The 14,658-nt window shown below is 42.0% G+C and overlaps 1 protein-coding gene across 1 annotated transcript in view; it reads left to right on the top strand.

Moving 5' to 3' along the window:
- Positions 1–14,658, top strand: part of LOC147662650 (programmed cell death protein 1-like) — a 44,714-nt gene that overhangs the window by 21,946 nt on the left and 8,110 nt on the right. Inside the window, exon 3 of the mRNA XM_086951020.1 lies at positions 10,797–10,961. Within this exon, the coding sequence (XP_086807146.1) occupies positions 10,797–10,961 (165 nt within the window). The remainder of the gene's footprint in view (positions 1–10,796; positions 10,962–14,658) is intronic.

The raw sequence follows: 14,658 nt of genomic DNA, 5'->3' as shown, positions 1-14,658 counted from the left end.
ACTATAACTGGTGTGAAACCTATGGTTTTTTCAGTGAATATATATATATATATATATTTATTGAGTGCTCTGTCATTGCAAACCAGTGTCACACTACCTTGTTCTTTGTCTTGAGATACCAAGAGAGGGGTGAGCTAGTGTCTGGGCCTATTCCTGCTCTAGCTGGTCATAGAGAAGAAACCTGCTAAAGAATCACTAAGCATAGGACTTTACTCACAGCTTATGGTGCTGCTGGTATGAAGAAGATGCGGTAGTAAAGACTTTCATGAGCTGTGGGATGCCTTGGGTCATTTGCCTGTGCAGCTGACTCCACGCATGAAGTTTATATTGACATTATTGTGCAGTAGCTCTATTTAAAAATAGTCACATTGGTTTTACAAAGCATGTGGGTCTTTGTTTATTTGAAAATAATGTAGAGGCAGTGTCTTTGCTGTGTTTGTATGAAAGTTGCAAAAGGCCATTTACCTTTGTTTTCTGTGCATGCCCTGTTGTAGTGCATTATCCACCTTATGGAAAACATTGGCACAGCTCAATAAGTTTCCAATAAATGTGACCTTGGTACTTGGTATGGGTGGTGTTGCCAAGCGTCAAGCCTTGTTTCGTCACCATCTGTTCCAAGTTTCATTTTAACGCGGAGGCAGTGGGAATGAAAGTTGAACTTGGTACTATCTTGAATGGGACCCATGTCAATGCGCTGGCTCCATTGGTCCATGCACTTTTTTTTTCTGAAACAGGCCTGTCTGCAGCTCATGCTAGAAAACATAGAGCTCAGTGGTTGCTCTTCAGATTTCTCAGTAGAACTGTCCACAGCTCATACACTAACTTGTAAATTTTCTGAACTAATGTATGTGCTAAATCCAGAGCTGTTCAACCAAACCGACACACAGAACCTTCTACCGCTCATGGGCAATGAATTTATTCATCGGACCCATGATACGTCTGCATGAGGGAGTGGTGCTTGTGTCGGCATGCTTTTCAGACCATCATGATGTTAACCGAAGAGCTGGACTGTTGGTGGTAGGACTGTGACTCTGGAGGCATCCATGTGCACAGGGAGAGTTCTGGTCACAAACCTGATATCTTAGTTTTCAGAAAGCAAAGCTCAGTCCCACTCTCGATGAAGGAGAAGGACATCATGGAGCTGCTACTAGTGATTGGAACACTTCTCAGAGTTCAACTCCGAACCGGCTGGCCACTGCACAGCACAAAGCAGTGAGCAGGGAGAAGTGACCATATAAGCTGAGCCATGCTTCAGTGGCTGTAGGGATTCATGGTCCAGGGACCTTGTGGGTGGTCACCTAGGCATATTAAGTGGCTTACCATGGCCGGAGTGGGTTCAGTGGTCTCAGGCTCTCTCTGGATAGGATGCAGCAGGTTCATAGGTCAGCAGGACCTGGATTCTCAAGATGGCCAAACACAGTTTGCTCAGACACGCTTGGTCACCAGCTGCAGGACCTGGACACCGAGGCAGCAGAGGGGTGTGGGTTCAAGCGAGCTTTCGTTTGTGCAGGTGAGCCCCCCAGCCCACCGGCAATGTTACTTCTGCAGGATGCTCAGCTGCACTTTTTTATCACCATTGCCCTGGTCCTTGGGTATGGAGGACTTTAGGAGATTTACACAGGGGTACAGCAGAAAAGCTGTACCCCAGTTATTGATAGAATGCTGCCAACCCTGCAGTCTCCCCATAGTCTGGACATGCTGTGTTACCCCCCTGAGATTAGAGCCCAGGAATGCTCTTGTATGTTTCTCCCCCCCAGCCTGTACCTGCTAGTGCCTAGAGCTGTGTGCTTGAATCACTTAAATATATCTGATATCAGTGAAAATATACTATGCAAACTCAGAAAACCAAGAAGTTTGAATTAATACATTTAACAAAGCATGTTTTATCCTTGGACACAAAACAGTGAATTTGATATGTGCATTCTCTTGTTGTTCGAAGTTCACTTGAAAGCAAAGCAGATGGGGGAAAAATCAATATCTATTTACAGGTTGAAACAATCTGAGCAAAAACATAAGTGATGGTGTTAGCTACTTTAAAGAGCCAACACAACAAGATATGTAAATATATGTCCAAATACAGATGATAAAAAACTGTAAATTAGATACAACTAATTTTGTATTTATTTGTTTAGTTTTTGACAGCGCTAAGCATGGTCTCATGAGTACTCATGACACAGCATAGAATACAGGTGCATGCTGTTGGATAGCCAGAGTTTAGCTGCTTGTAGGCTGTGGCCCTGATCCGATATTCCTCACGCGCCGTCTTGCGGTCTGTTCTATATTATTGACAACTGCCCCAAAATGTCAGCGCAGACTTCCACTCGCTGGAATTCAGGTGGAAGAGGTATGGCGCAGCCGCCAGGGTGCCTGTCTCTGGACCACGGGGTTCACGGTTTGATCGCGGGTGGCAGGTTACCCAGCACCATGTAACTCTGGACAATAACTCGCTTAACTTTCCTGACGGTCCCCAGCGCCGGGACACCTCTGCAGAGGTAGCTGTGCACTTTACAAATGCCGGTATTTCATATTTTCAGGACGAAGGAAGCGGGTTTACTTATATTGCTGATTCTGCTACTGGTCTGGCTGGACCAGTTGTATAGATGCCAAGTTTCCCGGGTGCATGTGGGACTAGTTAGTCCAGGGCCAGTTTTTGCTTAGATTCTGGATAAATAAGACTACACGTCCCAGAACTCTAAGAATACCCACAGGGCTGGCCTTACTAGTCACACTGGACATTTCACAGCCATGTTTCAGTCATGACAGGAAGCCCAAGGGCAAGGCTCCATGGAAGAGTCCACGATTGGGTAGAAGTTGTATCCACCTTCTTCACTGGCAGTGCTCTTCCCACCTGATCTCTTGTAACCCTTCAATCTTCCACCTGCACAAAGCGCTGTGAAGTGGCTTTCTAGTAGCATTACAAGAATAAATAAGCAGGCATTGGTAAAGCCAATAGCTCTTGTTTTGGAGTGCAGCCAAGATTGTTATTTGTTAGTTTGGTGTGATGGTTAAATGTTTTGTTATATTTTTACTGGAAGGCCACAACATAAAAAAATAAAAGAAAACATGCCTCTGCCTCAATGTGGCAGCATATGCCTGAAATAAAAAATGTAAAAACAAAAATAGCTATTACAAAAATAGCCATTACAGTTGAGGTCCTTCCTTGCTGGATGTACGTTGTTACAACGCATGCTTTTACCACGCATGCCTTTACAACGCAGGTTTTTCAACGCAAGTCGTTACAACGACTTGCGTTGGCGGGCGCTGGATAGTGAATAGTTTAATTTACTATTCCAACTCCAGTTCCTGTTGATAGTAGGGAAGGTGTTGGATAGTAAATTAAACTATTACCTATCCTAGAGCGCCCCCCAGCGCAAGTCGTTGCAATGACTTGCGTCTAAAAACCTGCGTTGTAAAGGTACTGCGTGGTAAAAGTTGCGTCATAAAGGATGTTTCCCTTCCTTGCTACCAGGTGGACATAGAACAGGCAAAGAAACCATTTTTAGTTTTAATGCAATGGTCCACCTGTTGACTATTTCAGGAGGCCTAGGTGGTCATGGAAATGCAGTGATTCTTTAGAATAACAGAACCCCTCAAGTCACAAAACAATCCTTCTCAGGGATCCCCACCGACAGTAACTTGCTCATAGTCCCTCTGAAAACACAGTCTCCTCTTCTCTCCTTCAGAAAAGTTTTGCACATCTTTCACCCTTAAATTACTGACTTGCCTGTGATCTGCACACTTCATTACTAATATGAACATGCCCTTATGACTCCTTACCCATTCAAGGACCACCCTCTCCCTCACCCTTCATGAATGTTGCCTATTTGTTTCCATAGGTGTGATCTATATTAGTACTTTGTACAGTATAAAGCGTATCTATGTGTTGCTCCTAGTTGTAAAGTAAATTAATCACACTAGGTGCAGCAGCGGTATAGAAAATGGTAAATAAATAGCTTAAACATACAAGAATGAATGAAAAAGTAAAAAAAAAGTTTAAAGACTAAAGAAAAAAGCATTGACAAACTAAAGTGTTGGCTACCTTCTCCAGGGGTTAAGCACACTTCTTTTTAGGTGGAGGTGCCCAACTGCCCATGTGTTAAGGCAAAATTCTTCCACTTGTTACGAGAATAGCCAGTGGCTAAAGTGGGCTCAACCATTGCTCCACACTGTTTACTGTGATAGGCAAAAGCAACATGTGAATGACAGCTGAACTGACCAATGGATGAAGAGGGCTGAGGCAAATCCACTCTAGGTATGTATTTTGTATTTATGATTTATTTTTATTACTTGAGGTTGACTCGACAGTTAAAGATGACACTGGGCCAGTCCTAAATAAGTTAGAATGATATTTATAAAAGTAGTTTGCCCTCTTCGATAGCAGAATAAAACAACCTTTTAATATCACCCAGATATAGCACTGCCTTCCACACACCAAGCGCTGCTACGTAGGCTTTGCCGCACGAGGCGGCTCTGGGAATGGAAGATGTTTGATTAAACCTTGAGATAATCAGAGTACGTGCTCAGCTGCGTGAGTGGTTTTTCCTATGTAGACTTCCTTTATGCAACTGCCACTCATCTGTATTTTATCAGATAAAATGGAAATACTTCCATATAAAGTGCTGTTGAAGGCAGTCTTAAAAATATGATGTGATCGAAACTGTTTGTCACATGTTTGTGGACGTGCCTGTGACTAATTTGTCGGTATCAATTCTATTTCCTTATAAATGTACATAGGCTTGAAAATTCCATTATACGGTTTCTCCATGTGTAAATTTACTTTCATGCTTGGGTGATAACTGTCAGATTCAGATGCTATTAGAATGTTGGTTTTGGTGTGAGTCTTGGATAAGAGGAAAGAGAACAAAGTTTGTTGGTAATGGGTATCGGTGCTGTAAATACTCCCACAACATCCACCATTAAGTGTATATCATGGAAAAAATACCATTGACCAAAACCAATTAACAATAAAAAATAAAATAAACAACTTATATCATTGATTAAACAAAGACTTAATACTTTTCAACATTTAACAAAATATAAACAATTAACATATCTAGGTGCTAAAAGAGAAAATTACAAAAATGATGGTCTGAGTGTTTGTTGTGCATCTGTTTCTCTTTCCCGCTGATACATCAATTTCTCCCTCTGTCTCTCAAGTTAGTATCCATTTACCATACGAACTGGCATATTTTGGGTCATTTGAGGTGAAAAAAGATTGTGCGGTGAGTGGAGCAGCCTGAGTTGATGGAGGCAAGAAGAGAGAATAGTTTTACCTCAAGTGTAAGCACAGACAAGCAAGTTAGTCAAATTGCTGGAAAAAAGCCTTCATAGAAAAGGTTTTTTTTTAGTGAAAGAAACTTGCTTTCCATATCTTTGTCTTCCAAATCTACTGATTTTCAGACCCGGGTATTGGATAAAGATTTATTTAAAGGTGTGATTTTCAAAGACCTTGGAAAGCAAAGTTCACAGTACAGAAATGGAAAGATAAGTACTGCTTGAATCTCGTGTGATGAACAAACTGCATAAGAACTTGTGCAATTGTCCCAATTGTACCTGTGATAAAAGCCATACTCAAACACATACTAATGTAAGTCTTGGTAAAGCATAGCGATAAAGTCAACTCTATTAGGTTCTTGGTCAAACTTGTTGTCTACAAGCAGATTTTCATCTAAGTAAGTTTATCATTTAATTCCATGTTTTTGTAAAGTTGTGATTTCTGACAGATGGTTTATTCCTGAAATACTTCTTTAAAGCAGGGAGAGCAGGCAGGGAAAATTGAAAGACTTGATATGGAAAGAAGTATTTTCAAAACACTAAAGTTGCAACTTCTTTGGCTTCCTGTTTCAGTGTCTTCTCGATATGATATTGGTTGCTCTCAGCCTGGAGCAAGGAGACTTTGACTGCCTCATCCTGTAAAAGATGTCGTAAAGAAGTGTAGAGGATTTTATGGTATTTTTCACATAGAAGGATTTGAACTGTGTGCGCTAATTACAGCACAATCAGAATCCAAACATATGTGGCCCCTGTACTCGCATTAAAAGTGAGGACCAGGCCTACCCACCTTCAGTGTTTGCAAGTAAACATAGCAGAATTCAGATTCAGTTGGATTTGCTCACCATACGGATCCCAATGTTGTAATTTAGTAGTTGTGACGAAAAAGAGATGGTGGATCCGCTGTGTTTGTTGTGAAATGGAAACCTGATTTCAGTAAAGAGAATTTAAGTTTCACGATTGAAGTAACAAATGATTGTCTTAGTAGTAGGTCAATTGAATTATATGTGCACAGCACGGTGCATATTGAAGTATTGTGACATTATAAGTAGCTATAAGCAAGATAAGAAGGAAAATCAAGTGGACATGCGGGACTACGGTGTAAAAGTGAACCATCATTTCAGTACTACTTGCGTTATATGGTATATTGTCCGGGTGGCTGTGACTAATGTGAATTTAAATTTGTATACAAGAGGATTTAAGTGCATATATATATTTGTTAATGGTTTTTATTAACTTTTACTGTAATGAATTCTACTCCTGACGAGATTCACGAGTATCTATAGCCATTGGCTAATCAATAGCAGCCCAACCCACCAATCAGAGACAGACGCACTTTACCACAGAGACGAGCAAACGTGTTACAGCTCAAAAGAAGGAAGCGGCTGGTAGGACGGTTCGATCTGAAGAGGTTTATAGCGGATGAAAACAGCACATTCGATATTAAACGAGAGGGTTAAGGCATGATAGCTACTCTATTTTAGGACATGTTTGTTTTTTGTTTTTAATTTTTTCTTTTCAAATTGGAATATCTCTGGAGGACATGAAAATACAATAACAACATAAAAAAAAAACATAAAAGGGTAAGTTACTAGCAAATCAATTAAATTATATAAACCGCTACTCCTGTAGAACTACAGCTCAAACAGGCTCAAATCTAATCCAGCCACGCTTTGAAGTCAGTCCTACACCCCGCATTACCAATCATTGGGGCCGATTCACAGAACTAATTTAAGACAAAATCCTAAACTTACTACTTTTGGTATTCACAGAAGTTAGGATTTCGTCTTAAGACAGACTTAATTCAGACTTAAGATAGACTTAAGACAGATTTAAGTCTGTCTTAAGACAAACTTAAGACAAAATCCTAACTTCTGTGAATACCAAAAGTAGTAAATTTAGGATTTTGTCTTAAGTTAGTTCTGTGAATCGGGCCCCATGGTCACTGCAAAGTAATCACACAGAAATAACCGTAAGCAGAAAACAACTACCAGTGCAAAGGCAAACACCTAAAAGAAATAGAAAAAATAAAATATGTGGTCATACAACTTTAGATATTGAATGCAACCACTTAAAGTATATTGGAAACATGCTAGAATGTTTAAAAAATAAAAGATATAAAGTAAATAACATGAATGTAAAATATGCTCATCTTACCTTAAACATAGCAAAACCTGCACAAATCACACTGTAGAAATGCAAAAAAAATACAAGAATTATAATTCGTGCAAATAATGATCATATACCTTTAGACGATGCCAACAAAGAAAAAAAAGTATTAACATAACAGATGCAAATATATAGAAAATTACAAACATAGAAATTGTTAATGAATTAGAAAAGACTCGTCCCACATCTAACAATATTCTACACATATAATAACACATTACATACCTCCCCTCACCCCCCCAACAAAAGAGAAGGCCGAGCCATGTGGGCTGTACTTATGAGCCTCCAGTATTAATAGGCCTCCTGATAAAGTCCCATGATTGACTCCCCATGCCCACTTCATCTTCAAGCCCAGCTGCATCATTTACAAAGCCATCGCAACCAATACCCCGATTATCGTCTCTGGTGGTTCTTGGCACACCCACAGTCAGGACATGATCCGACTGCAGACTATGAATTGTAAAAAAGAAAAAACAAAGCAGCAGGCCATTTCTATCCGTTCACCCAGGATCTGAGCAACATCCCCATATACATCCCGACCGCTCCAGCGCTGCTCCAAGCGTTGAAGACGGACCTGTATAGAGAACAGTACATCGCGGCGCATTAACAGTGCACAACCAAGCTACCTCTCCTGCAACTCGTCGACTTTATGCTTTTATTTGACCCTGTACAGAGCTCCACTACATTTTGGCTAGGATCCCAATTTAGAAAAACCATATATATATAAAAAAATATTACTGATACATCAGGATTAACAGAAAGCAAGGCTTATGGTGGGACCTCCACCAATGGACAAAGTAGTCTATACAAGTACTCCATGCCTCAAACATACCTCAGACCCGCATAGACTACTGCAGATGAAGTCTGACATGTGCAGTGGTGATCCAAAATTAATGTTGTTGCAGCCATACCTTTCCTAATGCATCCCATCTCTACTCTTGCTCTCCACTCTGCCTTGACACTTTGATGGTGTCCTCTTTGCTAGCTTCACATTTGTTTTTTCACACAACTACAATCCTATGCTGTTCTTATAGAACATACATAGTAATTGCATATTTGAAGAATATAAGGTTATCAAGCAGCTGTGTTTGCCCATGGATGTACTTCCAATGGCGTGGCTGTAACAACACACAGAATATCACAATCTACCAAATGCATCAGAGTATGGTAGGGCTTAGCCACCAGGCCGCTGCTTCAAGGAATAGCAGCACACTCCCTTAAGAACAAAACAATCACTGCTGCATTCTGTTGAGTTGTGCCATTGCAGGACATGTGCAAGACAGGCACCTGGTCTTCCCTTCATACATTTGTGACACTGAACTCAGGTTTCATGGCTGATGCATTGTTTGGAAGATCAGTGGTTCAGCAGATTTTCAAATAGTTGTTTCTCTTTTTCTATTTCTTGTTTACCTGATGGCCTTTCTTTCTAATTCTTAGACCTTGCAAGGAACTCTTTTAGAGTTAAAGATCTGCATTGGGAATAGTATACGGGTGAACAGATGATAACACATTTTCAGTTGTATTGGTTTTGGTGGATCTTGTTTCACATCTGCCATTTTCCCTCATAGACCTTGGATCAATCAATCAATCAATCAATCAATCAATCAATCAATCAATCAATCAATGCATTTCTAAAGCACGCTACATACCTGTGAGTGTCTCAAGGTACTGGGGAAGGGGGGTTTTTACTGATCGAAGAGCCAGGTCTTGAGGAGTCTTCTGAAGGCCAGCAGGTCCTGGGTCTCTCGTAGGTTGGTAGGGAGGGTGTTCCATGTTTTGGCGGCGAGGTGGAAAAAGGATCTGTCGGCGGCTGTGGTTTTCCTGATATGAGGAACTGTGGCGAGGGCGAGGTTGGTAGAGCAGAGGCAGCGGGTTGGGGTGTGGAAGCTGAGTCGGTTTTTGAGTTATGCTGGTCCGGTGTTGTGAAGGACTTTGTGTGCGTGGATGAGGAGCTTGAAGGTTATCCTCTTGTTGACTGGGAGCCAGTGCAGGCCTCTCAGGTGGGGTGTGATGTTGCTGCGTCGGGGGATGTCGAGGATCAGTCATGCCGAGGCGTTCTGGATTCGTTGTAGTCGTCTCAGGAGCTTGGTTGTTGTTAGTGAGTAGAGGGCGTTCCCGTAGTCGAGTCTGCTGGTGATGAGGGCCTGGGTGACGGTTTTCCTCGTGTCAGCGGGGATCCATTTGAAGATCCTGCGGAGCATTCAGAGGGTGTTGAAGCAGGATGCGGAGACGGCGTTGACTTGCTCTGTCATGGAGAGGGCGGAGTCGAGGATGACCCCCAGGTTGCGTGCGTGGTCGGTGGGTTCCGGGGCTGTGCCTAATGATGTGGGCCACCAGGAGTTGTCCCAGGCTGATGGGGTGGGCCCGAGGATGAGGATCTCCGTCTTGTCTGAGTTTAGCTTCAGCCTGCTGTCCTTCATCCATTTGGCGACAGCCTTCATTCCTCTGTGAAGGTTGGCTTTGGCGGTCTTCGGTGAGGGATATGATCAGCTGGGTGTCGTCGGCGTAGGAGATGATGTTGAGGTTATGTTGTCGTGCGACGTGGGTGAGGGGTGCCATGTAGATATTGAACAGCGTCAGGCTGAGGGAGGATCCCTGTGGGACGTCGCAGATTATCTGGATGTTCTGCAGATGGAAGACCTGAGATAAGGCAGAAGTGTGTTGATGTGTTGTAACAGCTAGTTTGTATCTCATGACACTTTTGCAACACTTTGGAACATCAGTGGGAACCAGATAAAAAATCTGCAGAAAGAACCCCATTGTTGGGAAATGTACATTCATTCTACTGCACCTCTCACAGGTCTATAAAATGCTGAAGTCACTCCTGTTTCTACAGATCTTCTAGTTACTTCATCATCAGTTACCCTGTGTGTTTTGCTGGAGATTTTGGTCCTCTCTCACTCTTCCCTCCCTTTCTCTCGCTCCAATTCACCTCTCTTCCTTCTCCTGGCGACCATGAGGTGTAATTAGCTCACATGAAAGTCCACTTAGAAGATGTATTTAAATTGAACCTGTAGCGTACCAGTCACAAATTGACCGGAATATCGATCAAACATTGCGCTTATAGGGAGAAAGGCAAATGCGTGGATGGTTGGTGGCTGGTAGTTTGGATACAGAGACACTGTGTAGTTTCTAAGGGAGTTTACGACCTGTGGTACCTACTCTTGGCTGTGAGAGGAAGTGAGTTTCAGTTACCTTTTAATGACTTCCTGAATGCAGTCCAGTTGAATTTAGATATGAGGGATTGATGTGGTGAAGGTTGAATCATCTCAAGGGGCAGCCTGTGCAATGAAATGGCTCTTTTCTCTGCTGACCATCAGGATGCAAGACTTAACCCAGACTTTTCTGTGTCTTAGGAGCAGTCAAGATAATATCTACTGAAACTCCAAATGTTACCCAATGCCAGGAGAAGAGGACAAATAGCCTCGGCGTGGAAACTGGCATCATACTGGGGGTTGCACTAGTGGCTTTCGCCCTGCTGCTGGGCCTCATTGTGTTTATGTTTACATGGAGGAAGAGAGGTAGGTTTGCCTTACTGTATGTGTTGTATTAATGCAGTTTGTCATGTTATTGTGTACTTTTCTGATTGTTCATTTACCACCCTTGTACACATAAGTAAGAACTTGATATCAAATACCGGTGTGTCTTAGTCCAGCTTACTTGCATCTTCAATCCAAGTCAGTTGAGTTATTATGTATATGTAAGTCTATTGTATGCAGAAATGGGCGTACATTTTCTGTTACTGACTCCAATTGGGCAATATCTGTCTAAATGATATTTAGGATACAATATTTAAGTCAGACAATATTCGGGAAATCACATTCTGCTACTACACTATTATAAATAAAGTGCTTTAAAGAATAAACCAAGGCTCCTGGAAGCTCTTAAAGAAAAGAAGGATGAAGAGATTGTGGAATTAAATAATAAATAATGCTGAAAAAGGTTGGTTGTTCAAAGAATACACCTCAAACATTGGGAAATGCATTCTTCACAATGCATATTGGGAGATGTCTTTAGTACTTTGAACACCTTTCTTATAACACCCCTTGCTAAATGTGAGACCCTTGCTCCCTAGATGCAGGCACACGTATGACTGTTAATAAGAAAGTTAATAGGAAGATTCCTGCTTACTTAAATCTCTCAACATTTCTTCTTTTTTAAATACCTCAACTTCCCTCTCTATTAATCACCTTCCCACACCAGTTGTCCTGTTTTTTCTATGTGGAGATAAATGTCCCCCTTTTCTAGTGGGTACACAGTGGTTATGTGTTTATTCCTTATTGTAAATTATTTAATTTTCTGGTAAATGTGATTTCTGGTTAAAGATCCCCCAGCCCCAAGGTAGTGTACTCAAGCTAATGTAGTGGAATGGGCCCCAGTGTGCTGGTGGCAAGGAGGGGCAGGTGTGTTGGATAGTGGGCATTCAGAGGGGGTCTAATGTGGATAGTGATGCTCCAGGGACATTTGGTACCTTCATAAAAGGCATGATTGACCCAGTTATGGGGCTGGCCTCCCAGGGTTTATTATAATTTACTAGGTCTCATGACAACACTGGGGTGGTGTAGTTGCAGCTTTACGTTTACACCTGTGCATTTTATCTCTTACCGCGGTCAGGCACGGAGTTGTGGAGGTGAGGAGAAAAATGGCCCCACATCTCCTGCGCGTCTGTGGCACCACAGCTGCTTCCTGCTTCCCTGTAGCCCTGTAGCAACAGGAAACTCAGGGGCTGATAAATGTGACTTTAGTTTAAATCCTACAGAAAGCCAGAATCGCAGCCTCCTGCTATGCTGGCCATAGGCGACGATGATTGTGACTATGAGACAGAATATATTTTCTCTGGTTCTGAGGCTAAAAAGAAATACGACCTTGGGTATCAGACAGAGTTGCTTCAACACAAGAAACACAACATAGGTTTCCATTGACCTCAGTGGATCCACAAAACATGATTTGTGCAGCCAGTTTCCAGCCTCAGACTTTGGCCGCTCTCCACCTCACTGGGAAGTAGGAGAAATCTTTATAACAGAGAGGTGGAAATGTTGATATCCCCTTGTTTTTCCCCCTGATATCAACCTGTGGAGGGATCATAGACAAAGCTTCTGGATATGCATTAGTGGATTCCCTGCTGTACAGTGTGAGCAGTCCTTCATTTGTGTCCACTATGATGCTAACTCATCTTACCCACTTGATGACAAGGTGGAAATATCAAAGAAGGGGCTTTTGGCCAAAGAACTTGCGTTACATTCCAGTATATATGTAGCCTACACTCCCCAGTCACTGCATCATGGTTTCCACATATTATCTGACATAATCTAGAAAAGAGAGGGTGGGGTTCCCCTCCAGGGGGTTATGGATCAGCCAGTGTGGTTTTTATTAGTCACTTTTGATTTGGTTTCTTTAGTAGCTTCAGCAGCAGGATTTGTAGTGGCAGCTAATTATTATCAGACACATGCATCAAAGCTTTTTGCGATCGCAAACGGTGCGATTCTCAAAAATCGTCCATTTGTGATTGCAAAATTAGCTTTTGCATGCATGAAACAACTATTTTTTGCTATACATTAAATTGCAATTGCATTTAAGGAATCGCAATTTTCAAGTCGCAAATAAGGAATGTGTAGGAATTGCTATTTTTATAGCGATTCCTACATGCATAGGCTTTTGTGAGTCCTTAATTGCAATTCCTTAATTATCGCAATTAAGGACTCGCAAAATCATACCTTGATGCATGTGCCAGTATATCTTGGTGTTTGAGAAATGAATAGCTCATTGAACAGCCAGATAGTCTATCAGCAACTTTTGTTTCCATAGCTTTTCAAGAGTGAGCGGGATGATATGATGAAGCGGTCGACAGAGGATCGAAAGTTGTTATTTTCATTCTGACGGGCGGCCTGAAGGTCATCGAGCTTCAGAATGGCCATTGTCAGCTTGTGGGTCCAGGGATCTCTCGTAATCTGTCGCAGATCCCAGTTAGATGCACGGTCTAAGACTCAAGCTCTCCTGTTTGCAGGCATGTTGCATCCACATCCAATAGCAGTAGGTCAGTGAATCCTTTCACTTCACTTCAAAAAGCTTTATTTCGACAATATTGTCATAAAAGCAAGGCAACACAGTATACATAATTTGACTAATAGACTGATCTTACAAATCAACATATACAGTGGTAAAAGCAAAAAAGTTAATCATTACATCTTAGAGGATTTAAAAATAAACAATTTCATCAATGGTATCACCACATAATTCATATATCATACACTCTACAGTACAAGCATGATGTATAATGTAGTAAAATATCACAACTCAGGGGCACAAACCTCAAGACGCAAGGTTAACCTATTAAAAAGTAACCTATAAAATATATCAAGTCAATACAATCAGCATTTAATAAAACTCCATGCCTGATAAAGATAAAAGGTTTAAAAGGTTATTAAACAGATTTAAAATGCAAGTAATAAAAGATGATACACCATAAGGTTCAATCGCACTATGCAAAGATCAAATGGATGCTGCAGCGGAGGGTGAACCTGGTAGCAAGGGTGCTAGGTTATTCTCGGTAGGTACCGTTTTTGATCTGATGCACCAAACCCACTGTAGATATTTGGCCAAGGGGACAGCATAACGAGGCGAGGAATCAGTCCTCAGAATTCTTAAGGCTTCGCTGCTTTGCCTGGTGCCCAAGTTCTTACACATAGGCACTAGCCAAATCTTTCGTGGGACAGCGTATGCAGGACATATAAAGAGAACATGTTGGTACGTTTCTGCGTGTTCGGCACAATATGGGCACTTGTTATCTCCCACTTCTGACCACTTTGCGGTGTAGCTGGAGGGGTGACGTGGTGCACAGGAAGCTGGCAATGTGATGGAGTACCCTATGCTAAGGGGCAAGACTACTTTGGGCAGGAATGCTGCTTTTGTCTGGAGAACTAGTTTGTCTCTGAAGAGTGAAGTGTACAGTGGCACCACAGACAGCGCCTGCCGTTCACTCACTTCCTTGGCTGATGTTATAGTGAGAGGGAATCTATCTTGATGGTTAATCCTTTTTTTTATTTCAAAGTATTTTATTGAAGAATATATGGATATATAAAACCCGTTCAATGCTCATGACGGAACCCAGCCGCCATGAGCCACGGGTGGCCTGTGCGCATGACGGCTGTGTTCTGTCACGACCCCGCCCGCGATTGGAATGTCCAGCACCGGGCTGAAATTCCTGCCGCAGTCAAGGCG

Source organism: Lissotriton vulgaris, unplaced genomic scaffold, assembly GCF_964263255.1.
Source record: "Lissotriton vulgaris unplaced genomic scaffold, aLisVul1.2 SCAFFOLD_2868, whole genome shotgun sequence".
Lineage (NCBI taxonomy): Eukaryota > Metazoa > Chordata > Amphibia > Caudata > Salamandridae > Lissotriton > Lissotriton vulgaris.
Note: the sequence above shows the minus strand (reverse complement) of the source record. Positions and strands in the feature narration are given on the sequence as shown.